The sequence below is a fragment of the Castanea sativa genome, chromosome 12 (genome assembly GCF_040712315.1).
Source record: "Castanea sativa cultivar Marrone di Chiusa Pesio chromosome 12, ASM4071231v1".
Classification (NCBI taxonomy): Eukaryota; Viridiplantae; Streptophyta; class Magnoliopsida; order Fagales; family Fagaceae; genus Castanea; species Castanea sativa.
Window position 1 is genome coordinate 29935588 of NC_134024.1, and position 27531 is coordinate 29963118.

General features: G+C 39.9%; 2 protein-coding genes across 3 annotated transcripts; one reads left to right on the plus strand and one right to left on the minus strand.

Annotated features, from left to right (window-relative positions):
* The first annotated feature begins 711 nt into the window (after positions 1–711).
* Positions 712–9029, plus strand: LOC142619612 (delta-aminolevulinic acid dehydratase, chloroplastic-like). Of its 2 annotated transcripts, none has more exons than XM_075792769.1 (13): positions 712–855; positions 1262–1599; positions 1974–2085; positions 2237–2310; positions 3999–4067; positions 4213–4296; positions 4401–4470; positions 4866–4921; positions 5387–5508; positions 6499–6570; positions 6657–6738; positions 6846–6923; positions 8608–9029. In XM_075792769.1, the coding sequence occupies exons 2-13, from the start codon at positions 1303–1305 to the stop codon at positions 8773–8775; spliced, it is 1284 nt and encodes a 427-aa protein (XP_075648884.1). In that variant the 5' UTR covers positions 712–855; positions 1262–1302; the 3' UTR covers positions 8776–9029. The 2 variants fall into 2 exon arrangements, with proteins under 2 accessions (XP_075648884.1, XP_075648885.1); XM_075792770.1 differs by lacking the exon at positions 712–855 and adding an exon at positions 892–1032.
* A 1135-nt stretch (positions 9030–10164) lies between these two features.
* Positions 10165–27180, minus strand: LOC142619865 (IAA-amino acid hydrolase ILR1-like 6). Its single transcript, XM_075793204.1, has 5 exons — positions 26447–27180; positions 25341–25466; positions 11391–11705; positions 11098–11226; positions 10165–10794 (listed from the first exon to the last, which is right to left on the minus strand). Exons 1-5 carry the CDS (start codon positions 26939–26941, stop codon positions 10429–10431), a joined length of 1431 nt encoding a protein of 476 aa, XP_075649319.1. The 5' UTR covers positions 26942–27180; the 3' UTR covers positions 10165–10428.
* Positions 27181–27531: the final 351 nt, after the last annotated feature.

Genomic DNA, 27531 nt, shown 5'->3' on the forward strand with positions numbered 1-27531 from the left:
GGACGAGGTAGTTAAAGGTAGGTTTTCGAGGGTGTTTACAATTCCAGCCGAGTTACGGACGACCTGTATGGACGGCTTGGAGATAGGCAAAATCAGTACCCTATCAAAGGTGTTTTGAAAAGAGGTTCGGTTAATGCGTATTAACCATTCATTTTGGGAAAGTCTTTATAAAAAATTGAAAAAGCTGTCAAAACAGTTAATTACTTTTTAGTTTTTCTATAAAAAGTTTCCTAAAATAGTTTGTTAATTTATACCCTAAGGGCACATGTAAGTAAAATCCTTTAAAAAGTAGGTACGTAAATTTTTTTTTAAAAAAAAATAGGTTTTTATGCTGAAATAGATATCAATTTTACGCAAATAGGTGTTAATTCTTTTTTTGTTTTGTTTTTATATAAAATAAAAATTCTACTATAACTTAATTTAAATCTATATATCTGTGAAACTCTTTTTTGAAGACAATCCTGACATTTGCCATTTTGTATCACACAAATACTTGTACTTGTGAAGTGACTATCCACCAATTGTCTCCACAAAAAAAAAAAAAAAAACCCGAAAGGCAAAACTAGGCTAGCACGCCACATGAACATGATCCATCTAGAATTCTCTGTCATTCTCTTTTGTCAAAGTGGGTAGGTACTCGTCCTCGATACCAAATTACGAATATGATTAAACTAGTATAATAAATTTGACAAAAAATAAAAATAAAAAATCAAATGTCAGCGTCCTCACCAGTCCTTTGTGTACAGCCCTCTTCTCATTGGTTCCCCCAAATTCCCCTATCAGATAAGCCCGTCTCTCTCTCTCTCTCTCTCTCTCTCTCTCTCTCACATCTTCCGCGGCTTGTTCGAATCCAAGGTATGATTTTCGTGCCCGATTCCTGTCAATTCGATTTTCTGGGGAAACTGTTAGGATCTTAGGTAGTTTAGTTTCTTTTACTTTGTTTAGATGAAGCTTAGAAATCAATTATTTTTAAATAATTGAGAATGTGACTCAAAACTATCTGTGGCTCGGTTGATGAAGACTTGAACTGAAGTAGGGAAGTAGATAATTTTTTTGAATTTGAACATTTTCTTTTCTTTCTTAACTGTTTTTCTCAGCAACCAAACAGACTGCAATTGAAGAAAAATGTGTGCTTTTTCTTGTTTTAGTTCGCTGGTTGTGTGTACACAAACAATCAAATATTATTGAATTTTATGTGTGTATATATATTGGACCTTTTAATTTTGATCTGTGCTGCTCGTTTTGTATTTGTAATACGCAGACATTTGGTTATAAAGAGAGAAAAAAGTATTGGGATAATCCATGGCTTCGAGTATTGTTAATGTGCCTTTCCAAGCAATGAAGGGTGTGGATTGCCACTATGTTGGGCTTAAACCATCGACGAGTTCAAAGTTCAGTTGTGTTAAGACTGCAATAAGGGTTCCTTCTCCGCGTCTTTTTGTTGTAAGGGCAAGTGAGAAGCATGATGGACCCATTAAGAAGTTGGGGTTGAGTGACGCAGAATGTGAAGCTGCTGTTGTTGCCGGGAATGTGCCTGAAGCCCCTCCCGTGCCACCCAAGCCAGCAGCACCAGCTGGAACTCCTGTGGTCCCTTCATACGTGAGTATGAGTATCAGAATCCCATTTGAATAGCATTGCTAGATAGCATGAAATCAGCATAATAGTATTGTAACAATTATAGGGATATAATTTGGGGAAGTAGATTAATAGCCTTGTAGCTTAATTGCATTGCCCGATTTTCCCAATGAGGAGAACCTGGTTTCGAATCACCCTCCCACACTTATTGTAAACAAAAAAAAAAAAGGGAAAATAGGTGTCATTTGTATAATTGGTTTGGAAGTTTAAGAATAGGAAAACTGTGGATTCAATGTGGAATGTTAGATTAGGTTTGATGGGTTTTTATTGTGTGGATTTGAACTTTGTTATTGGCAATTGCAATTCTTTCCTTGATGGCTGTTTTTGGTTTGTATCAGCCACTGAGTCGACGTCCTCGTCGTAATCGCAAGTCACCTGTACTGCGGGCTGCATTCCAGGAAACTCAAATATCACCTGCTAATTTCGTCTATCCACTTTTTCTTCATGAAGGTTTGTATTGATGGGGACCATTCTGTTGTAGACTTGTAGTTTTTTGCTTCTGGTTATATGGATGTGCATGTATGTGTGTGCTTACGTTGCATTTATGCATAAACTTGTCTCAATTCGCATGATATGAAATGTCATTTGACAAAACTTGCAGGTGAGGAGGACACACCTATTGGAGCTATGCCTGGATGTTATAGGCTTGGGTGGAGACATGGACTTGTGGAAGAGGTGATTTGGCTCTAACTGATATTACATGTCTAGTTAAATTAAAATATTTAAATTTATGTTTTCTGTCCCAAGCATTAAAACTCAGGGTAATATTGTTCAAAGGTTTGCTGGTGTATGGCTAACCAAAACTGGTCTTTACTAAAGACTTGGTCTTGCTGCATTCTATCATTACTCATGATTAGATGACCTTAGGCTTTGTTTGGTCAGGCTTTTTCATGGGTGCTTTGGCTTTTAAAAAGTAGAAGCTATCAGCATCTTACCAAAATGGTGTTTGATCTTTTGTTTGGTTGGAGAAATTGGCTAGGGAAACACTCGTCAGACATTTGGAATTTAGTACCGTTGTGCTTGTTGTGGTGCATATGGAGGGAACGTAATCGTCATAAGTTTGAGGATGTGGATAGTTCTGATGATCAGTTGCTTGCTTCTTTCGTTATTGGTTTGATTGTTCTCGGGCTTGGGGATTCACATCTTGTTACTCTATCCCTTTGTTCATTAGCTCTCTTCTTTTTTGTAATTAGCTTTCTGTCCTCTTTTTGTACTTTTTGACTACTTTGTGCTTTTCATGCATATTGTGGTGTCTTTAATAAACTTTTTCTTGCCTATCAAAAACAAAACAAAAAAAAACTCAAGGGTGCTTTGGCTTTTTGTCAATTTTGTGAAGCAGCTTATGCTTTTTGGGTGGCTTTTGAGAAGCAGCTCAAGGGTTGCTTCTCAAAGTAGCTGAGCTTCTCGTACTAATTAATTGATGCAGCCCTCCCAAATCAGATGTAAGAAAATCTGATTCCAAAACTTTCCCCACCCAAATAGCACAAAAAAGACCCAAAAATAAATATAAATAGATAAACACAAGATCTCCACCCTTTATTGAGTTTACTTGTCATATCCTTTTGAAAATAATATTTCTCAAACTTGCGTTCATTGTTGTTTCCCTTTCGTTTATTTGAATGAAACTTCCATGGTATGTGCTTTAGTGGACATCATTATGGGATTTATCTTTCCTCTGTGCATTGTTGTCTATGTTTAACTGTTTAAAGTGTTTTGCAACATTATGATAAAATATGTAAAAAAAAAAAAACCAACTGTTCTAGGTGTTTCCCTTGCTCAGTATTGTCTGTATAAGTTGATTTCGACTATCTGAAGAACTTGAGCCAGAATCCCTGGACGTCATTGCCCATGGACCTTGGCTCATTTTGTAAAATGTTGGGGTGGGATAGGGTAGGTCTTAAGTTCATATGTTACCATCTCATTTGAGGGGAACAAAAAGAAGAAGAAAAAAAAGGAAACCGAGAATATGTAGAGGTTGTGTCTTGACTGGCTTATAAATTCCTTGTAAGGATCTCTGCTGCCTGGCACAAGTTTAGATTTATATTTGCATGTCCACTTGTTTTTGGTAAGTATATTGATTTTTGAGAATCTTACAGTGTCTCCATGGTGCTTTTAGACCTACTTAATTGTTTTAGATGTTAGTTGTACTATATCTAAGAACTTTAACAGCTAGTTAAAAGTTAGACCTAGTTTGAAGTGAGATGGTAGCAGACAAATCTTGAATAAACTTTTGCTCATATTAAGTTAATTATCACACCCAAATGGAGCACCTTTTAAGATTTTTTTTATTCAAGGTATTATTAAAATATAATCTACTTTTCGGAATTGAGGACAATTTTTTGAATAAGCATTGTCTGAACCAGGTTGCAAAGGCTCGGGATGTCGGTGTCAATAGTGTTGTGCTCTTCCCCAAAGTTCCAGATGCTCTCAAGGTTCTTATTCTCTGAGCTCCTTTTTGCCTCCCTACCTTTTCATTTGTTTGGTGTTTTTTTTTTTTTTTTTTTGGCTGGGTGGGGGTGGGAGGATTTCCACTCTATTCCACATAATGGTGTATCATGATTGGTTTTTGCCTCGTAGTCTCCAATAGGAGAAGAATCATACAATGACAACGGTTTAGTGCCTCGAACAATACGGTTGCTCAAAGACAAATACCCTGATCTTGTAAGTCAACACACTTCACTTGGTTTTTTAGGGCTACAGATGGGGTTTCATTTTACTTGTGTGTGTGGAAATGTCACTTTTCTTAATTTTGGGTCTTTCATCAGGTAATCTACACTGATGTTGCATTAGATCCATACAACTCTGATGGTCATGATGGTATTGTCAGAGAAGATGGTAAGAAAGATGTGTTTATATATATTATTATTATTATTATTTAGAATAGAGGTTTGAACAATATTTCTTAAAAAAATGGTGTTCAAGAACTGAGGAGATCAAACTAAGAAGACAAAAACAAATGACTTTTCTCAATAGTAGGATCCTCGACAGCTGCTGATGCAGGGTATTGCTTATGCTTCTTTACTTGAGTCTCTAATATTGCACCTCAATAACTTCTTATAATCATCATTCAAGTTTCAACAAAAGTTTGATCATTATTCTTAGGGAGCTGACTCTAGGCTTAAGCTTTTGTGCTTCTGTATTTTGATTTCCCATGGATACAGACGTTGAGTTACTAATTCCAAATATGAGTTACTAATTCCAAATATGTATATATTATTGATACCCTATAGGTGTTATAATGAATGATGAGACAACATACCAATTATGTAAGCAAGCTGTTTCCCAGGTAATTTTGGTAGATATGTCTCTATGGAATATGTATTTACTGTTTGGAAAAATACAAGATATATCTATTGGTGTTCGAAAATATCCCAAGATTTCTAAAGGTGAAATTGCCCATCACACATTTTGATTGTCATATTTAGGTCTGCTCATACAGAGTTTTCAAAAAGGTTCACTTAATTGGGCAAAAAGATTTGGGTATACTGAGTTCTTTCACTTAAAAGTTATTGGAAACTACTTTGTCCCTGACTTTCAAAGTTAACTGCTTTAAGTCCCCAAAAATATTGTATAAGTCTCCCATGGCCTGCAATTCATTTTTACTTGAGCATGGGGAGGTACTGGTAGTTCAGCAATCTTGCTGGGGGTCTTTAATATTTACATCTATATTGCTATGTGTAATATGCACTCCGCATTGTGCTGCTGTTCTCTGACTAGTTGCTACTTTTTGACTTGGTTACTTTTGTAATAGGCCCGTGCTGGTGCTGATGTAGTCAGTCCGAGTGACATGATGGATGGACGTGTAGGAGCCATTCGAGAAGCTTTGGATGCCGAAGGCTTTCAGCATGTCTCGATAATGTCTTATACAGCAAAGTAATGTGATTACATAATTTCTCATTTTAGTCCTATTCTCATCACTTTGTGTAGCATGTATTGCATTATTAACAGATTCATAGATTTCTATATAATACGTAAGTGCACATGTTGAGCCATGTCCTGTTACTAAAGTTATTTTGAGTTCTGGTTTCTAAGCTTCGTACTGTGTCAAAGCATGACGGTGCAATTAAGTGCCACAAAAGATTTGAGAAATATGGCCAATGTTCTGGAAATTTAAGCTAATGATTTCACTGTGCAATAAGCTATAGAGGTTAGTAGAGAATCACAGTAAGAAAAACTAATTTGTGTCTGCCTGTGTAGCAGATACACACACAGAGAGAAGCACTTATCACAGAGAGAGAGAGAGAGTAATGTGGGTACTTTACTGACTATCCGAGTGCATGAAAATCGCATTATGTATTGTGTGGAAGTCAATTCTTCTCCAGAGATTGTGTTACAATGCAGTTATGGAGCATCTGAAAATTGTATGGATGACATCATTTCATTAAAACGATAGCATTTTGAATGAATTTGCTCCATTCTTTGCGTAAGATTACTGTTAGGATCCCAAGAATAACATTTTCATTTTCCATACAAGTAGTGGTGATTTGTACCCTCTCTCCCTCCCTTTTCCCAAGTAATAGACTCATTATTGTTTTCATGGCTTCTTCCTGGAGAAGCTGGGCTATTTCTTTAAATGCAAAGAATGCAATTTGGGTAATTTCATTTTGAAGGGATGTCCATGTACCCCTGTATAGTTGTTATCATTTTTAGTCAATTAGATTCAGTCTGATTAGTCCCTACGAGGTTTTTGATAGTTGGGAGCAGGACCTTTGTCCACACATGGTTTCTAGGTTGACCAACCATTGTAATGAGCAGAACTCTTGACTAGTTGAATAGCATTGGTAGGTATTACCTGAAGCCATTTTTGCCAATTTAGCGTTGGTCACTGTTTTTAAATGTCCGTCTCTGTCATGTTGATAACAGATTTGCAAGCTCATTTTATGGACCTTTTAGAGAAGCACTTGACTCAAATCCGCGTTTTGGAGACAAGAAGACGTATGTAGTTCATTAATGTCAAATTTTATGGTGACTTGTTATCTAATATACTTATGCTCAGTTTTGTTTCTATTTGGAATTAAAAGTTATCAGATGAATCCAGCCAATTATAGAGAAGCTCTGGTTGAGACCCATGAAGATGAGTCTGAAGGCGCCGATATCCTCTTGGTTTGTCCTCCCCTTTCCCAAATTTCTCTTTTACTTGATTCTTGAACATGTTTTACTTAAAGGCAGAAGCTCCCCTGTACACTAGTTTCAACTTACTTGGGTTACAGGTGAAACCGGGTCTTCCTTATTTGGATATTATAAGGCTTCTCCGAGATAACTCTTCTTTGCCAATTGCTGCATATCAGGTATGATCATTAGCTTTTGCACTTACAATATCATCTTCAATTGCTTGCATACGTATATCAGATTCCCATTCTTGACCTGATTCTTGTTCACTATTATCTATATTAATCTTCAAGACACAAATTACTTTGGAAACTCTCTTCCACATTTTTATAGTTTAGGATGTAGTCCTCCTAGCACCAAAAAGGATACATGTTATCATGGAAGCAGATCATGATTTTTTGCACCTATGCATTGAAATTAATTTATGTTAGCTCCATGCTATTTTAAACCTCCTGTTGGTGCAGCACATAAAGATTGAGTGAAACAAAATGATAATTTTTATAACTGTCTTGTTAGCTTATAGATGATGCTTGGTCTGAATACACAGCACATGCATGGTTTTGGAATAGATAAGTAACACAACCTTTGCCATTTGTTGCATAGTCTGTCTCAAATTTCATGTTCAAGATAACCTTCAAGGCTGAGAGGACTGCTATCATTTTAACTTTTAACATGTGTAAAGTGGTGCGGACACCACATGATAGCACATCTGTGGAGATTATCTTTATCATTTATGTTATCTTTATTTGGGTTTATCTTTAGTATTGGATTAGTATTTGAGATTGTTAGAATTATCGTATTAGTATTTGAGATTGTTTAGGATTTGTTTAGGAGTGTTTATCTTTATCATTAGAATTCCTGGAAGCTGTATATAAAGCTCCAGATGGTTCCTTTTGTTTTTTTTTACAGACTATTATTATTATTGTTGAGATTATTTGCAGAGATTGCATTGATTTGTTTGGTGGTGATTTCAAACACCTTAGGTGGGAAGCCTAAGGTTTTACGGTAGGACTAATCTAGGTGGGAAGCCTAGGTTGTCTTGCATCAACTTGGTATCAGAGCCAGTTTACTATATCTTATCTTGCATTTGGTCTTTTATGTTTTGAGATAATGAAGCACAGCATCGATACGGCACTGATGCCATACAGATGTATTGATGCAGCAGTCGTTAATAATTGTATTGTTATATAATATAACAGTATAAGATCGAGGTTTTGATAGAACATGACATGTGCTGTACTGAATAATGCTATAATAAGGGGGAGCATATCTATAGCTGTCTACTTGTGTATCACATGCCTTAATACCAGCCTGCTAAAATGGTACAGATAGAGTTGTTATTATTTGTGTTTGAAAGGCTAATGTGTAAGAGAGGGTTAATTATGCTTGTCTCCCACCTTTTGGGAATTCATCCCTAGGTATTCTCAAACTACGATGTTTGTGTGCCAAATGGCACTTCCATGCCCCAAAGCATGGAGTGGTGGGTGAGAGTGGGGATTCAAGTCTTCTTGGGTGCATAAGGATGCACAATTATTTACCTAGCAAAAACAACAAAAGAAAAATGATGATATTTGTTGGACTTGCATAATGTGTAAAGGAACACATTGAAAAGGGAAAATTTTGTTGTCTATGGATGTGACATAATCCACACTATGTTATGTTGATTAGCAAAAAGAAAACGTTTTCACTGTATAATTTGCAAAGATGTGGAATTCTTGTGGATGTCCTCAAAAAATGATTTATGTTGTGTTATAACTACAACCCACATCCTTCTTCTTCAATGAGTTTGTTTAAATTTTCTGGAACTCATGGACTCATGTTTTGGGTGAGTAAGTGAAAATTTCATTAATTTCATGGATTCAGGTTTCGGGTGAGTACTCAATGATCAAGGCTGGTGGGGTTCTGAAGATGATTGATGAAGAAAAGGTTATGATGGAATCACTGATGTGTCTCAGACGAGCTGGTGCCGATATCATCCTTACATATTTTGCTTTACAAGCTGCTAGATGTTTATGTGGTGAGAAGAGGTGAGAGACTTTTAGAATAAAATAGGGGGATCGTTTATTGTGGAAAAGTAAAAAACTTTGAGTTCTTTTATTTTATCTCCTTAGAATTGAGCTGAAACTGGGAATGAGATGCTTTTAACATGTCAGTTTTGCCTTCTGTTGTTGTACAGCTAGAGTAATTAAGGTGCTTGATTGCTGTGTATTGCTTAGTGCACGTGAGTCGTGACTTTTTTTTTTTTAATAAAGATTAGAATAAAATGCTTGGCTTTCAGTTTGTTACTTTGTTTTGTTCTCATATCAGATGTAAATATCATAAGTAAATAGTACCCACATGCATGTGCTGTTCTGCTGGATTCTGAATTGTGCAGGACCTGAGTTTTTGGCTTCTTGCCATAAGCGACAAGAAGCTGAAACTTGATCGGTTTGTTATTTAATGGAGTGGGGTTTTGAAGCTGAAGAAGAAAATTATACAGGGGGACTGGAAAGAGAGATTGTGGTTTTTTTTTCCTAATAAAAAGGTAAGATACTATTTTGGTCCTTAAACTTTATCAAAATTTTGTTTTTTCATCTCTGAATTTTAAGAAGTTCATTTATTGGCCCTAGATTTTGTAAAGAGTTTTTTCTTTTTTTAATAGTTTAGACTTTAGAGACAAAAATAGGGATGAAAAAAGAACTTTTGTCAATAATTTAGGGATTGAAAAAAAAAAAAACTTTTAGGAAAGGTTAAGAATATAAATAAAACATTTTCAATAGTTTATAGACAAAATATGAACTTTTCAATAGTTTTTGGATAAAAGATAAATTTTTTAATAATTTAGGGACGAAAAATGAATTTCTTAAAGTTCAGAAACAAAAACCAAACTTTTAATAAAGTTTAAGAACCAAAGTAGTTTTTACTTTTTATTAAAAAAAATTCCTAAAAAACCTTTTAGCTTCCTTAAATGAAAGTGTTATTCCGCCCTATTCCATGTTTTTTCTTATTTCTTAGTTTCTTTGTGAGAATGGAACCGTTGGCACTTTCAACCTTTTATTTATTTATTTTTTTTTTTGTGGATAAAACTAAATTTTTACTTATTAAAACTTAAAAGAAAAAAGAAACATGCAAAGATTAGTTATGTCCATTGTTCTTGTATCATCTTAAGCATGCAAAGATTAGATACTGAGGAATTTGGACGCCCCTTGTTAGCGGAGCCGCGGAGGTGGTTTTTGAAGCTGCTAGCTCCTTTAAGATCTCAAAACCCATATTCATTTTATTGTCAAAAGTTGATTAATTTGGCGACTAAACTCAATGATAAATTTGCACACTTACATTTTATGGGAAAGAGATTTGATCATTATATTCTCTTTTTGCCTAGGATTAACCAACATGAATGATCTTCACTTCTCTTTTGCGTCCCAATTTGATGCTTTAACTAAACAGAATGGTGATAAATGAACTACTATTTTCATTTCTGTAATTACAACATACTAGTAGTTACAATTGCACCGAGAGGCAGAGCATCCTCTACTTGGTTCTTCATAGCATGGAGGAGTTTTTCCTATTACCTACCATCCCTAAACCCCCATTAGACCAAAATTTATAGAGCATGCAAAGGCATGATGGATTGGACTCTCTGTCACTTGTGCGCCTTTTTTTTTTTTCCAATTTGCAACATAAAATACATCTGATTTGCGCACATCAGCCATGTTTGTCGAGGTATCTTTCTGCAATACTGGCATGAGCTGCAGCTCCTATAGGAAGAACATCTTCATCTATCATGAAAAAAGGTGAGTGTCCTGTGTGTGTAGAACCCAATGTCTCGTTCCTTACTCCTATGTAGAAGAAGCCTGCAGGGACTACTTCAGAGTAAAAGGAAAAATCCTCAGCACCCATCATCGGAGGGACAACCCTGAAATTTGTTGGACCAACCAAATCAATTGCCACCTTCCTCACGTGCTCATACATTTTCTCATCATTCACAGTGGGGGGATATATTGTGTTCTTCTCTTCAAAGAAATCAACCATTGCTGAGCATCTGTAAACGCTGGCCTGTTCCACAATTACCTGTTTTTCATGGTGAAGATTGTTGTTAGCTCAATTGATTTGTGAATGAAGAATCACTAAAAAAATAAGGGGACCCACAATAGTCATTTCTGGATTACACGTTGAAAAAATTTCTGCTGGCCCACCTTATCAAGGTAAAAATTGTTTCGTTTCATTTGCTCGATAAAAGGCAGGTCCCCACAGCTGAGCAAAGATGGGTTCTATTCTATAATTCTATTATAAACAGACAAGGTAAAAAAAGTTCCTGTTCTAATATATGGTAAAGTCTTTGTCCTTGATTATAGGACTGTTTCCAAGACAAACCTCTTCTATTCTTCGCAGAAGCTGGTAGAAGCTTATGTTGGAGAAAGCTCTGAAAGTACCACCAAGCACAACAGCATCCGGGATCATGTCAAGGTTGTTACCTCCATTAAACGAGGTTACCGACACAACCTGAGTAGAAAAAGACAGCCGACAGAAAATTCACCATTAGAGCAAAAAGTAAAAAAAAAAAAAAAAAATCACAACCAGTACAAATAATGAGCGCACGGTAATGGATTGCAGGAGATTCTTCCAAATTAGTTTACAAAGAAAACTTTGTCCTTAAATATACCAACCAGCGAGTCCAATGGATTTGCTTCGCGAGAAACAAGACCCTGTAAGCTGATAACCGCGGCCGAGGCTGCTAAAATGGGGTCAACAGAGTGGTGAGGATTCCCTGCCTGACCCCTTTTGCCACTAATTACAGCTCTGAAGAATCCACAGCCGGCAAGCAAAGGACCAGGTCTTGATCCAATGATACCAGTAGGATGCTCATGGGATACATGAACTGCGAAAATGGCCTCCACATTTTCCAGAGCCCCATCCCCTATCATCTGTTTTGCACCATTCCCTGCTTCTTCTGCTGGTTGAAACAGCAGTATTACAGTTCCCTGTGATACCAACCATACAAATATTTTCAGGATTGGCTTGCTGGTAAGCTTAGTAGTTAGTACTATATGTGAAAGAAATTGTCACACTTTTTTCTGAACAAATCCTGATTAACCAAAAATAAATAAAATTAACTTGTAGATCAGGTTTTGACATGGATGTGTGCAGTTATATGTTTTAATAAATAAAGTGTGCATGAATGTTAAATATTAAAAGACTTCATTGTGTAGTCTTCTCTCCTTTTTTATGTTTCAACCAACCAACTCCCTAACAATTTAACTAGTATAATAAGACATTATTGATAGATTGGGAGGGAATCATATTCTATTGTATGGCTTACTAATTCCAAAGCTTTTAAAAATTCTTTTGCTTAGGTAGGGACACCCAAATTGACTCACATGCGTTCATCCATGCAAGACAAAAACTTTGGTTTTTATTCTCAGCATCTTGAGCTACAACCATTTTAATATTGTATTTTCAAATTTCAAGTGGCATGTTGAGCGTTGAGCCTCAAATATTTTAACAACTGAGCATGACTTGTTTCATGCATGTCAGACATAAACTTGGCCAAGCCACTGCGCCAATTTCTACTAAAAAATAAGCCTTTATCTGTCTCCTTTTGCTTCTCTTTCTTCTCTCTAAATTGTAACCATCGTTGCCCAAAAGAAATATAAGGTCAGAATGCATATAAGAGTAATCCTATTTTCTTCATCAACCCCAATTCATGCCTTGTTTATGAGGCAAAATGATATTTTTCCCTTTTAAGAGTGTCATCACTCATCAGTATTATCTATTAACCAATGGCCTTTCCTCACTCCTTCACTTATTTAATAATAATTAAAAATAAAAGCCAGTATTATACTATCCTTTAACCAACTAGATATCACAAAATATATATATATATATATATATATATATCATCTAAGAATACATCAAAGATCAAACTCATTGCTTTTCATAAGTCAACGCCCAACAAAGTGAAGAATATATTCACTAACCAGGAAGGTACGGCATAAGGAAAAAATGAAAATAATTTTAGACTTTAGTATCCTAAGATACATCAGACTCCTTGCTTTTCATCAGTCGACTCCCAAGAAAGTAAAGAATATATTCACTTACCAGCATGTAATTAAGCAAGTAAGAATAACTGTTGCTACAAATTAAAAGTGCTACAACAAGCCTACATAATAATGCATTAAATTGTTGAAAGAATGATATATTCTGCTTAAAGACCAAGCTTTTGAGAGACTATCATTCATAATTCTATACTTAGTTTTGGTTCCCCATTTAGTTTTATTTTTTTTAAAGGGTTGTGGCAGTGAACATATATGAAAGAATTTATTATTAAAATCAATTTTATTTTACTCTGGAATATTCCAAAATTAAATGTCTTACACATGCGATATTCATCATGGCTATATAATATAATATAATATAATTTTGTCGTGGGAATTTGATTGTGAAGAACACTCAAAATAGGCTAAGAGTAAGGGACAAATGCAACACCGACAATTATTAAAAATTGAAAAGGTAAAAAAAGCAAAAGAATGACAGAAAATAGCCCATTATTTCATGAGTCAAACCGAACATGGCAACCCTATTAATTTGTCAAATTTTAACCATAGATGTCAAGAATAAATACAACTTGTAAGGTCACACCAAATCAATAAAGGATCTCAAAGCTAATCCGTGCTTTTTTTTGGTAAATCAATTTTGTCCATACAATGTGACTACCTTTTTAGCCGTGCTTTGGACTGTAGAAAACTAAACACACTATAGGGGATAAAAAGCAAGGACAAAAGGTCATGCGACATATAATGACATCTATCATCTATGGGTTGCAATGAGGGGGTGCTATTTTCTCTAAGAGGAAGTTAATTGTGGGTTTCAATTAGCTTAACATGTAAATTTGTTTGTTGTTAAATAAAAGATCTTGGATTCAATCCTTTCTTATACTAACAATTGATTAGTATCTTGGCTTAATGGTAAAGCACAATCATTATGAAGCCAACATCATAAATTAAAATTCTATCATACTTAAAAAGAATTAATTAGATTTAATTCTTGGAAAAGTATTTGTTAAATCAGGCCATCCTTTCTTCTGCTTTTATTCAAAAGAACTTGATAGGGGAATAATATAGCCTATCTCCAAGTCGTCCATAAAGGTCGTCCATAGCCCACCTACTACCATAAACACCCTCAGAAACTTACCTACAAGTGCCTCGTCCAGGGAAGAAGAGCTCAAGACGAGGTACGCACCATCAGAGTGATGCACTCGTCCAGAGTGTCGACATCCTCGTCTTGAGCAAATTCACCCGTTAGACGAGGCAGCCCCCGCGTGCGAAACAAAGCACGCCCAACTGAGGAACTCAAGGACGAGGTTGTCATACTTAGGAAAATCTCCAAATGAGATATGATAATCCCTTATCCCACGCGTAACCGCTGCATCCGTTGTGAAACAAGAGCATAACTTCCGGACGGTTATGCAAGTTACGTTTGATTTCTATCTCTCGAAGCGAGGAGAAGTTCCAATTTTGGTAACCGCCTATGATAACACTATATAAAGGCATTTTCGAGACAAACCCAAGGTATGTTCGGGTTTTGACTCCAAAAAAGTTGGAACTCAAATAACTTAGAGGAAAAAACTAACTTTGCCATCGGAGGACTTTTGGCCGGCAGCCCCGTCCGCCTTTGATACGCTTTTCTTTCTTTTTCGGGCCGTAGAAAGATCCAAGAGTCCTTCTAGTCCGAAGCATCCAGCCTACGATTTTCTGCATCATCGGTTGGCGCCGTTCGTGGGGGAAAACGGTAAACTTGTTATTCTATCCCGTACAAAAGGTTGAATGGTTCGAACAAGATCAAGGGCCACTAGCCCAGCCACCAGAGAGTAGGGATGCTTCCAAGAATCCCCTTCGTGATCGCAGACAGCCAGTGCCACCGCCTTCTATGCAAAGACATACAATCCATGGCGTCGCTATGGCGAACCGACGCGTCGAACCGGGAATTGAATAAGGAGATCAACTTCGGAGGCAGCGTCAAGTACACAGGAGGAAGGGCCCCAAGTCGAAGGAGGAGGGGAGAATGTAGAGTCCGAAGATCAAACAAGGGGTACCGTTTCAAGAAGGGTGCCGCACTTGGAAAAAGAAATGGACCAGATGAGAAAAGCCATGGATGAAATGAGGGAAAACATGAGGCGAACAAACCCAAGAGATGATATGGTCCACCGAACGACTCCTTTCACAGCCTCCATCGACGGTCACCCTCACCCCCGAAGTTCAAAATGCCTTCTCTAGACTCGTACGATGGAAATCGCGACCCTGCGATCACATTGCAACTTTCAAGACGACCATGCATCCGGGCAGGGGTCCGCACGCAGAGATCATGTGCGAGCTTTTCCCACCACACTGCGAGGGATCAGCGCGAGTGTGGTTCAACAAGATTCCCCCAAACTCGGTGGGATCATTTGAAGAACTTAGTAAGTTTGTTTGTCAACAACTTCATTGGAGGACAGCGTCACAAGCGTTCCTCCTCTAGCCTCGCCGACCATAGAGCAAGGGGACAATGAGAGTTTGCGATCTTTTATCACCCGTTTTAACCAGAGAAGCCTTAACGGTGGACGAGATGGATGACAAGCTATTGCTAGCCGCTTTCCACAACGGGGTCAATTCTCGACTTGTTTATTCATAAGCTCTATGGCGAGTGAACCGCAGATTATGGCCGAGCTTGTCCATTCAGAATTTTATGGCGAATGCCGAAGACGCCATCATAGCCAAGAAAAGAAAAGGGGCGAGCAGCGCTCGGAGGTGGGCCACCATCGCTACCAGGTGACTGGGGACTCTCGTCCGAAGAAGGTTCGGGTAGACGAGAGAAAAGATAAGGATGGTAAGAAGGCCGGTCCTTCCGCAAGGAATCAGCAATACACGCCCCGACTATGCCGTTAGCAGTCCTTATGCGGAGATCAAGGATGATCCGTCCTTGAAGTGGCTGGACAAAATGAAGGAGACTGACAAGCGTAACGGGAGAGCAAGCTGCCGTTTTCATAGGGACCATGGGCATGATACAGACGAGTGCTTTGACTTGAAGCAACAGATAGAAAATCTCATTAGATGTGGAAATTGAGGAACTTCTTGGACGAGACCAGAGATGAGAAAATGAAGGCCAAGGTGGAAGAATCATCACGCCCTCCACTTGGAGAAATAAGGGTAATTATAGGAGGAAGCTCGACGGCAGCCGTCCAAATCAAGAAAGACGTACCCCGAGGGTGGTGCAGAACATCCAACGGTTTGAACGACCTACTAGGACGAGGAGGCCGACCAACAGTTGTTACTTTCACGGACGAGGAGGCGGACGAATTCACCATCCACACGATGACGCGATAGTCATCACCCTACTCATCTCGACTACATGACCGGGAGGGTATTGATAGACAATGGCGGCTCTGCGAGACATTCTCTACTACCCCGCGTTCCAACAAATGAAGCTAGGACGAGATCGGCTTCGACCGGTGAACTCGTCGTTGGTAGGATTCTGGAGGAATGAAGGTGCAACCTGCGGGCACCATCATGTTGCCGGAGTCGTCGGGACGTATCCGGCTAGAGATAACCAAAGAGGTGAATTTCCTTGTTGTTGATTGTGCATCGTCATACAATGCAATAATTGGAAGGCCAACTTTGAACAAATTCGGAAAGCGGTAACCTCTACCTACCACTTGTCCATTAAATTCCCGACCGAGCACCTGAGTAGGCCGTGTACAAGCAGGAGACCACTGGGCCGCCAGAGAATGCTACCTAGCCATGCCGGCCATGTGGACGAGCATATGCGGACAATGAGCATAGACCGAAAAGGGTTGTGGCCGAGCCCACTGAAGCATTAGAGGACGTCCTTTGGACGATGACCAGCCCGAGAAGTCTACGGAGTTGGGGCGAGCATGGAAGAGGGGGCGAAGCACGCTTTGGTCCGGTTTACGAGGAAAAACCTCGATGTCTTCGCAGAGTCAGCGAGGACATGCACGGAATTGATCCAAACGTCATTACCCACGGCTCGAATGTGTGTCCCTATTCGAAACCAAGTGCGTTAAGAAGAAGAATTTTTGCTCCCGAGCGAGATAATGCCGTTAAGGAAGAGGTGCGAAGTTGGTCGCCGCGAAGTTTATCCGAGAAGTTCACTACCCAGACTTGGCGAACGTAGTCATGGTCGAAAAGCACAATGGCAAGTGGCGGATGTGCCGACTTCACCGATCTCAACAAAGCTTGCCCCAAGGATAGCTACCCATTGCCACGCATTGACCGGAGTGGACTCGACGGCGAGTCACAAGATACTTAGCTTCATGGACGCTTTCTCGGGGTACAACCGCATTCGGATGAATGAAGCGGATCGAGGAGAAGACCTCATTCGTCACAAGCCAAGGGTTGTATTGCTACAAGGTTATGCCCTTCGGCTCAAGAACGCAGGCGACCTACCAAAGGCCGGTTAACCATATGTTAGATGGCCCTCAAATCGGGCGAAATGTGGAGGTTTATGTGGATGACGACATGTGAAGAGCCGGACGAGGATAAACATCTTGAAGACCTTCAAGAGACTTTTGACACATTGCGACGGTACCACGACATGAAGTTAAATCCGAGCAAGTGTGCTTTCGGAGTTTCGTCGGTAAGTTCTCGGGGTTTATGGTGTCGCACGGTGGAATTGAGGCGAATCCGGAAAATCCAGGAGCGATCGAACATGGAGCCACCGAGAAATATCAAGGAAGTCCGGTCCTCTTACCGGACGAGTCGCCGCCCTCAACAGGTTTGTATCGAAAGCTACCGACAAATGTTTACCTTTCTTTAAGGTCCTCGGGAAGGCTTTTGAATGGACGGACGAGTGTCAAAAGGCCTTCCAAGACTGAAGGCGTATCTAATGACGGCCCCATCGTCGAGTCCGTCTATACCCGGGGAAGAGTTGTACTTGTACTTGCGAGTGTCCCCACACGCAGAAGCTCGGCGTTGATCGCAGGCGAGGGGAAGAGTCCGGAGGCCGGTCTATTACACAAGCCACGCGACGAGGGGCGAAGGACGATACCCGATGATGGAGAAACTAGCCTTCGCGTTAGTCACGGCTTCTAGGAAGCCGAGACATTATTTTCAGTGCACACGTCATCAACGTCCCGACAGACCATCCCATAAAAAGGCGATGAGCGAGGTTGGAAGCTTCTTGGCCGGACGCCGGTACAGGTGGGCCGTTGAGCTCGCCGAGTTCGATGTCGTGTACCCTCCCGAGGAGTACAATAAAAGCGCAAGCGTTGGTAGATTTCATTGCGAATTCACCCCTCGGGGACGACTCCGATCAAGGACGAAGGAAATGAGATGTGGGTAGTGAATGTAGACGGATCGTCCACATTGTATGCAGGTGGGGTTGGAATTGTACCGAAGTCCCCCGAGGGTGACAAGCCGGGAGTATGCGGTCCGTCCGCATCCAACTACCAACAATGAAGCCGAGTACGAGGCTCTACTCAAGGGGTTGGAATTGGCCAAGTCCTTAGGGCGGAGTCGTTAACAATCGAGAGGAGACTCTCAACTCGGTCATTAACCAAGTAAATGGGATGTGTGATGTCAAAGAAGATCGAATGAAGAAGTATCTTAATAAAGTGAAACGCCTTGCCCGGAAATTTTCAACCATAAGTTTTATTCAACTTCCTGTGGAGGAGAACGCGGCGTACGCCTTGGCAAAAGCCGCCCAGTGAGTCATAGACGAGTTTGACGACGTTCGCACATGCCGAGCATAGACATCACGACATACAGATAGGAGGAGGAGAAAATTGGATGAGTCCAATAATAATCTATCTCAGCAGGAGGCTTCCGGAAGACAAGGATGAAGCGAGAAAGTTAAGGGTCAGCCGTCGGCCAAGTATGTCATCATAAATGAGTTGTTGTACAAGCGAGGCTTTTCTCGGCCCTACTTAAGATGCTCGGCTCCCGACGAGTCAAACTATGTTCTAAGGGGAGGTTCATGAAGGATCCCGTGGAAATCATTCAAGGGCAAGGTCTCTCGTCCATAAGATCGTCCGTGCAGGCTACTATTGGCGTCAACAATGCAGCAGTACGCTAAAGCCTATGTCAAGGTATGTGACCAATGCCAGCGTTATAGCAATGTACCTAGACAGCCGCGAGTATCAGTACTCCCAATGATACTGGCCCTTCGCACAGCTGGGACCGGATATCCTGGGGTCCTTTTCCAATAGGAGTCCGCAAATGAAGTTTTTGGTGGTAGGGATAGATTACTTTACCAAATGGGTAGAGCCGAGCCTCTTGCGGCAATCACTCACAGAACGTGAAGAATTTTGTATGGAAGAATATCCTATGCGAGGTTCGGAGTACCTGGGTATTAGTATCCGACAACGGACGTCAATTTGACAACGCACCCTTCGGGGATTTCTGCAATCATTTTGGAATCAAGAATCACTATTCTTCACCCTCCCATCCATGCAAATGGGCAAGCGGAAGTAGCAAACCGATCCTCGTGAAAATCATCAAGACTCGCTGGGGGGCAAAAGGGATATGGCCGGACGAGCTACCCGGTGTTCTCGCGGGGCCTATAGGACGATCGCACGAACTCCGACAGAGAGACCCCTTTTAAGCTAGCCTATGGGAGTGAAGCCGTTATACCTAAGCAGAGGTCCATATGGCAAGCCATCGAGTGATGAAGTACCAGGAGAAAGACAACGGAACAACTTCGCCTTGACCTCGATCTTATTGATGAGGTAAGAATGGATGCGGAGCAAAGGACAGCAAGATACAAAAATCTCATGGCCGACAAAGCATGACGCCATGGTAAGGCCCGAGACGGTTCGGTGTCGGGACCTTGTCCTCAAAGGGTCTCCTTGGGCGACCGGGAACCCAGCTCATGGAAAATCGGGACCCACGGGGAAGGACCCTACAAAGTAATCAATTGCAAAAGGCAGGGGTCCTACTACTGGAAGCCTGGATGGACGGAAGTTAGAACATCCTTGGAACGTGGAACATCTGCGAAAGTACTATCGTTGGATGAAAGGTGGACGAAGGAAGTCGGTGGCAAAACCAGAGGTTGTCGTTTGCGTGTTTGCTTATATTTATTTTTGCTTTTAAAAATATTATAGCGTGTTATTAATAAAAGTGCACTAGTTCTTAAACTCTTGCACTACTTGCGACTAGTTTATGAAAGACGATGCTATGTACTTGATATCTTAATAAGGCACTAGCTTATAAGCGTGTGCCAAGTTCGTGAACAATGTTCATGTAATAATATGGTTTGGATTTCTTATGTACTTGAATTCCAGTTTCCCTGATAATATCCACGGACGAGGAAAAAGCCTTTGACAAATAAAAGCTCTGGACGAATACAAACCCGTCTAAGCTCTGAGGCATGCTCGTCCAAAAAAGAATGAGGATAAAGCAAAAATGCTAAGGCATGCTCGTCCAAGCTTTCCTTAAAAAAGAGCAAAAATGCTAAGGCATGCTCGTCCAAGCTTTCCTTAAAAAAGAGCAAAAATGCTAAGGCATATTCGTCCAAGCTTTCCTTAAAAGAATGAGGATAAAGCAACAAAGTTAAGACATGCTCGTCCAAGTTTTCCTTAGCCAGGGCATACTCGTCTAAGAAGGGAAGTAGGCCTTAACACCTGCGTTCTAACGGCGAGCATATGATCGTCCTAAATACAATCGTCCATAAGGGCATCATGTAAACAATCACCCAACACGGGAAACATTGCTTAAAAGGCAATTGAATAAAAATACATACACTCGTCCATGGAACAACAATGATGATAATGAAAGTAAGCATTCATTAAACAATAAAAGGGGTGAACGACCACCGTCCAAAAACCCGTTAAAAGTCAGCCTGTAAAGGCATTGTTTTTAAAGCCGCCAAAAGTGCGCCGGACGAAATAAATTTACTCTTACACATTTAAAAAAAAAAAAAAAAAAAAAAAAAAAAAAGAGGAAGAAAACACTTGAACAAATAATGAAAATTTTCAAACAGGCATCAGGCACTAGGGTCGTCTTCAGCGGGCTTGGTCGAGGCATCATCTTCAACATTGACGTCTTCAGAGCTAGTCTGAAGAAAAGAGCTGGAAGCACCTCCTAGTTGAAGGACGATAGGACTCGAAGTCAACTTCGGAAACTTTTCTTTCGCCTCCATGCGAAAGTCTTCAAATCCGGCCGCATAGTTGGCGTCCAGAAGGTCCGTAAACTGCTTCGAAGCCCTGAACTCCTCCACAGCCTCGTCCTTAGCCCTCACAAGGGAATTGCTAAGCTCGTCGGTCTTTTTCTGAAAGTGGTCAAGACGAGAGTCCTTTTCCACTACATCAGCCTTTAACTCCTCGACGAGGTTTAGCAAATCCTTGGCTGCGTCCTTAGCCTCAGCAGCCGTCTCGGCCTTTTGCACTCATCCTTAACCTCCTTGATCCTCCTCTCCAACAGCCGTCCCGTCCAACTCAGCTCGCCTAGACGCAGCCTATAAACTTGGACATGGCCTGCACAAACAAATAAGAATTTTTGTATCAAGCAAAGTAAACAAGCATGAAAAGCTAACGACGAGAACAAATTTGTATCCATTACCTTGAAAAGATCGTGGACACCCGAGTGTTCAAAATCCGTCAAGGACATGTTGTAGCATGCAACACGTCCTCGTCGTACACGTTCGTTGGAACCTCTCCCAAGCCAAGCCCTCACTCTCGAGCTTGGGCACAACATCAACGGGAGGTTGGGACGAGGCAGAACGCGGGGGTCTTGGACGGTGGAGTGGGAGCGAGCTCGGACGACTCCACGTCGAAGATTGGGACGGACGGTGGTGGAGGAGGAACAGGACAGCGGGAGAGACGACCCCGGCCTTGAACGACTTTACGTGCTTGGCTCTCCCGTCGGGGAGGTTTTCAAGGTTCGATGGCCTTTGACAGTGCTCCTCTTATCGCCAACAAGGACGAGCCCTAGTTTCGGTGTCTTGCTTGCCACGCTCGTCCACGACCCCTTTGCCTTTGTTTTCCTTCATGGTAGCCATCCCTAAAATAAATAATAATAATTATAAGTAAAAAAAAAAAAAAAAAAAAAAAAAAAAAAAAAAAAAGGAGAGGAACGGCAATACGAGAAATCACGTGGGCGACCGTAATCTCGTGGGCTAAGGCTTCGGGGAGAGGGCTCGGGGCCAAGTCCCCAAGTTGCAAGACGCCGCAAGGTAACCAAAGAGTGGAAGTCCCTCTCCGGGTGAAGACGAGCTCGGGACGCGTCCTAGATGGAATCGGGCTCAACGACGGCCTCCTAACACCCGCAACAAGGACGAAGAAATTAGCCCATAAAGATGTGTAATGAAGGCGATGCTACAAGAGTGGTGAGCATACCTTCGGGACGAAGGTTCCCTAAATCTCCGTATATGGGGGAAATGAATCCCTGCCCACATCGGCGGGGCGTCCCGCCCAAAACCTCCGAGACGAAGAAGAACTCCGTCTTCCAACTCCTATCCGAGGTGACCAAAGATTTAATTATCCTACGGTCCTTTTCTCCTGGTCGTGAATTGATAAAAGCCACGAGATTGACTAATTTCGCAGGGTTTATAGCAAAAAAGGAACTCGTCCACGGTAGAAGAGGACGGTCCCCTTCGAAAACCTCTCTCCACAAAATTTGCATAGAAACAACTAGTCTCCATGCATTAGGATTTAATTGACATAAACCTATACCTAACCTAGTAAGCAACTCCCTGGCAAAAGCATTGAGAGGCGGCCTAAGACCCCCCTAGAAGATAGGCTTCATAAACCCCAATGCCAAAATGAGGTTGGCAACACCACTCATCACGGACGGCCAATCTAGGATTTAGCTCGTCCGGGATTTGGTACCAACTCCTAAGGGACGTTAGTTTTCTCTCGTCTGTCTTGGTCGGAACCCCAACAGCGCAATTTCGTATACATCTCAACCTCGTCCCTTCTAGTGGACGAGTGGCGCGCTAGAAGGACCGGCCCCTAGACCCAGATGCTACCCTCGTCCTAAATTCTTCCCGGAAAACTTCTAAGGGAACCCCAGGGAACCCCAAACATACTCGTCCGAGGTGTTACCACTACTCCTACTGTCGTCACTACTAGAGCCACTATAGCTAGTTGTGTTACGATATTCATCGATCTCCCTATCAACGCTATTGCTAGACGAAGAAAAACTTTCTGGACATTTTGGAAATGTAAGGGAAGCCTAAAACGAGCGTAGAGAAAATACCTGGCTCTAGACGAAGAAAACTAAAGGACGCTGGAATACTCCTAGACGAGGCGATGGACGAGAGATGTCAAACGAGAGAATTTTAAGAATGAGGAGGGTAGGGGAGGAAATCCACTATTTATAGGCGTTGAAAAGTAAAACCCGAACGCAATGACCAATCGGAAGAACCACGTGGCAACCTCCTCGAAAACCCTAACCCACACAACGGTTAACCCGAGTAAGTAATGACACGTGACATAATATGAAGCCTTGGCAACCTCGTCCCTTACTTTGAGACACGTGAAATAATGTGTTGAAACGAGTCGAAGAAACAAAAGAGCTTTGGACGACCTTAGAACGGGGGGCAACTGATAGGGGAATAATATAGCCTATCTCCAAGTCGTCCATAAAGGTCGTCCAGAGCCCACCTACTACCATACACACCCTCGAAACTTACCTACAAGTGCCTCGTCCAGGGGAAGAAGAGCTCAAGACGAGGTACGCACCATCGAGTGATGCACTCGTCCGGAGTGTCGACATCCTCGTCTTGAGCAAATTCACCCGTTAGACGAGGCGGCCCCGCGTGCGAAACAAAGCACGCCCAACCGAGGAACTCAAGGACGAGGTTGTCATACTTAGGAAAATCTCCAAATGAGATATGATAATCCCTTATCCCACGCGTAACCGCCATTGTGTATCCGTTGTGAAACAAGAGCATAACTTCCGTACCTGCTATGCAAGTTACGTTTGATTTCTATCTCTCCGAAGCCGGAGAAGTTCCAATTTTGGTAACCGCCTATGATAACACTATATAAAGGTCGTTTCGTACAAACCCAAGGTATGTTCGCTTTGACTCCAAAAAAGTTGGAACTCAAATAACTTAGAGGAAAAACTAACTTTGCCATCGGAGGACTTTTGGCCGGCAGCCCCGGTCGCCTTTGATACGCTTTTCTTTCTTTTTCAGGCCGTAGAAAGATCCAGTAGTCCTTTCTAGTCCGAAGCATCCAGCCTACTGATTTTCTTGGCATCATCAGAACTTATTCAGATATATTCCCTAAATTAACCCTTAACTCGTGTGAAAATTAAAGCATAATACTTCTGATACCATTATATGCATGTTGATCATGGGGGGTTCTACAAAATAAGATTTTTAGATAAATATTATCTTCTTTTATTTTGACATTAGGGTACTCTAGTTTTTACACTTTTGGTTTGAACAATTACTTCCTAGACATAAGGTTGGTGAGAAATTAACCATCTATTAATATTTTCTACTAAAGTCGAACAGATTTAATTACTTGCTGTACATATGGTTTCTCTCACTTTTTTTTTTTTTTTTTTTTGAGAAGATGGTTTCTATCACCTCATCAATAATTTTCAAATATTATTGTTATCACATGCATATAAAATAATTATGCCCAGAGGATTATTATTATATGTTCAAATCTAAAGTTTAATAACATATTAAAGTCTCATAATGATATATATAAAAACGCTATAAAAAGTTGAACATTGAGCACAAAGATGGAAATGGAAAAGACATGACAGTGGCAAAAAAGTGAATCATATGATTCGTTACAGCATTGAAGAAAAACACGGTACCAAACAGTGACTGAACTGAAGACAGGTTATGCCACAAATGTCCAAAACTAGCAAACCAGAAATCTCTTAAGGTCATGTATAGCTAGCTATGCACGGGCCTATAAAACCTTTTTGTGGATCCAATGTTGTCCACACAAACTCAAAGGATAGTGCAGTGAACCAAATGAACTTGCAAAAATAAATGAATATCACTAAAGATACAACCGCTTTTTTCAACGCCTTGAGATGTTAGATTATAAATTTGTAATTGGTATAATATCATTTTCATGTTAGTATTTTAGTACATTACTCCTAATATTTTTACATCACAACCTAACAACTCAGCAATGAAAAAGTCATGAATTTATTGCATGTATATCTGCCTTTTAAGGGGAAAAAAAATGGTCCTCACAATTTTTACCACGCAGTTTACCCTTAAGAAGAGAAAAGAGATACTAGGGGAAACTTGGATGGGTTTTTCAGAAGCAATTAATTACCTAACGTGCAAATATTCAAAAAGCTATTCAAACATTTATGACTTTAAAAAGCTACTTAGAAAAATTAGTGTGTATAATCATTTAATTAAGCCGTAATCTAATGGGAAAAATAGTTGAAACTTCAAATCAAAGGAATCCTTCTTCAAAGGTCCTTGACTTATTTGAACTAATCTAAAAATAAAAAAAAACAAAATAAAAGAAAGACCTATCTTTTGAGATAGAATTTTAATTTATAGCATCCGTCCTTAATAATTATTCTTTATTACCAGATCAAGACAATAATTAGCTTTTAGTATAAACGAAAATCGAATCTAAATCTCACTGGAACTCAAAAAAAAAAGGACTTCTTTGAATTAACGAAGTGAAGCCAAACCTTTAAAAGATGTTCGCGACTCTTTAAGATCTTGGCAGCACCAATAAGCATAGCAACGTGTGCGTCGTGTCCACAAGCGTGCATTTTGCCGGCAACTTTGCTTTTGTGTTCCCATTCAACAGCTTCCTGCAACAAATAATTAGCCATAATGTTATCACAATATTTTTTTCCATACTAAACCAAAATTTTTTTTTTTTTTTTTTTTTGATCAGCATACTAAACCAAATTTTGGTGCAACTTGAAAGCTAGTATAATAATTATCCCCAAACACAAAGTACAGAAAGAGAGAGAAGTAGAGAACTGCCAAAGACAAGTACAAAGGGTATACATTATTTGGGGGAGGGAGGTGGGGGGGTTAGTGCTAGAAAATCCAACAAGATTCAAATGAAGCCATTGAGTGAGATACAAAAATTATCAAAGCCGCTATTTTAGTTCGTACCACTTTTACTTTGGGATCTGAACTTGTCCCATAATCCATCACATGGAATAATAATGTATTTCAATCCATTTTATTTATATTTGTTAGTACAATCTTACATAAACATATAAGTCAAACATGTGTCAGAGATATGAAATCTTAATATGGATTCTGTCGGAAAATATAATAACTTAACTTTCCACGTTATTATCAAAAAAGGATAATAATATTTGAATAAATATGATTATACTAATTTCCTTACATAAGATTTTACACCATCCAAATCATTTTTGTGTTATGGAAGGATCAGATGTGATGAATATCCGAAAGTGAGTGATTTATTTATTTATTTATAAATAATAGATGATTATAGAGAATCATAACGATTTTCAAATACCATCATTGATAGTTTGACACTAAAGATTAAAGGTGTATAACAAACCCAACTAAATCAGATTAAAATAATTTTGAAAACAGCAAGTAGGGAAAAAAAAAAAAAACTTAATTTCCTTAAAATATAAAACCCAATTGAAAAACCAAAAATCCTAGCGAAAAAAAATAAAAATAAAAAACCAAAAAATTAAATTAAAACAAAAAAGTCCTTCAAAAGTTGTAAATTGTAATGATCTTTTAAGATTAGAAAAGTGGGGGAAAATCCAATAGTCCCTATTGAAAAAGAAAAAGGAACCTGAATAGGAAGTGCATCCATGTCAGCTCTGATGGCCACAAATGGAGGAGAACCAGTGCCGATCCAAGCTCGAATACCAGTTTTAGCCAAAGGGTATTTGTAAGTGATATCCATGCGGTCCAACTCGTCTCGAATCAATTTGCTGGTCTCGACTTCTTCGAAAGCTAGCTCAGGGTTCGAGTGAATCCTCCTCCTCAAACTTTTCAACCACTCCACCGTCTCCGGCCGCCGTGCCAGTCCCAAGACCGCCTCTTTTGTCCACACCTCATCCTCAGGTGATGGTATTAAAGGAGACCCAGTAGTGCTCTTGTTTTTGTGGCTCGATGATGAAGGCCTCAAACTCAGACCAGTAGTACAACTGCTACAGCTTGGATCGAAAAACGACCTGTCGTTTTCCGTTGTAGTTATTGGTTCTGCGAAAGGGATTATGGAATTAAAGGTGAACATAACAACAACGATTGAGAACATCATCAAAAGAAGTTTGTGAAAATTCATTTATTTTCACATAAAAGAGAAACAAGAACAACACAGAGAGCTTTGTAGAAGAAGAAAATGGTGAGACAGAGAGAGGGAGAGAGAGAGAGAGAGAGAGAGAGGATTTGAGCACGTGGAGACAAAGAGGTAAAGGATAGGGGAAAGGGTAATAGACCACGTGGGAGAATATGTAATGAGGGGTAGTGGAATGGTAGCGTGGTACTAATTTAAATACTATATTAATGGAAGAGGTTGTGTGTGTTTTGTTTGTTTGTTTGTATGTATGTTTATAGTTTTTTTTTTGAGAAGGATGTATGATTGATTAAGGCGTCGAATCGCAGCTCATGGGTCCCACCCATTTTTTTGTGGACCTCTTTTCAATGAAATGTATAGACTTTTTTTTTTTTTTTTTTTTGGGCCACTCCCCTTGCTTCGATGATAATGATGAATTGATGATGATATTTTTATTCATTTTTTTTTTCTTATTTTACTTAGGAGGTTGGAGAATAATATTAAAAAATGTCACCTTATGAATTCTTTTTAAAAGAAAAAAATATGAATTTTTTATATAAGATGATGAAAACGCAAAATCGTGTCATACCACTAACATA

What these genes read in the sequence shown, in the direction of transcription:
- LOC142619612 (XM_075792769.1), top strand. Translation starts at nt 1,303, where the DNA reads ATGGCTTCGAGTATTGTTAATGTGCCTTTCCAAGCAATGAAGGGTGTG. An exon ending in TGGTATTGTCAGAGAAGATG is followed by an intron (nt 4,471 to 4,865) that starts GTAAGAAAGATG and finishes GATACCCTATAG; the next exon opens with GTGTTATAATGAATGATGAG. An exon ending in GTAAGCAAGCTGTTTCCCAG is followed by an intron (nt 4,922 to 5,386) that starts GTAATTTTGGTA and finishes CTTTTGTAATAG; the next exon opens with GCCCGTGCTGGTGCTGATGT.
- LOC142619865 (XM_075793204.1), bottom strand. Translation starts at nt 26,941, where the DNA reads ATGAATTTTCACAAACTTCTTTTGATGATGTTCTCAATCGTTGTTGTT. An exon ending in TGGATGCACTTCCTATTCAG is followed by an intron (nt 25,467 to 26,446) that starts GTTCCTTTTTCT and finishes TATTTGTTGCAG; the next exon opens with GAAGCTGTTGAATGGGAACA. An exon ending in CAAATCCATTGGACTCGCTG is followed by an intron (nt 11,227 to 11,390) that starts GTTGGTATATTT and finishes TTTTCTACTCAG; the next exon opens with GTTGTGTCGGTAACCTCGTT.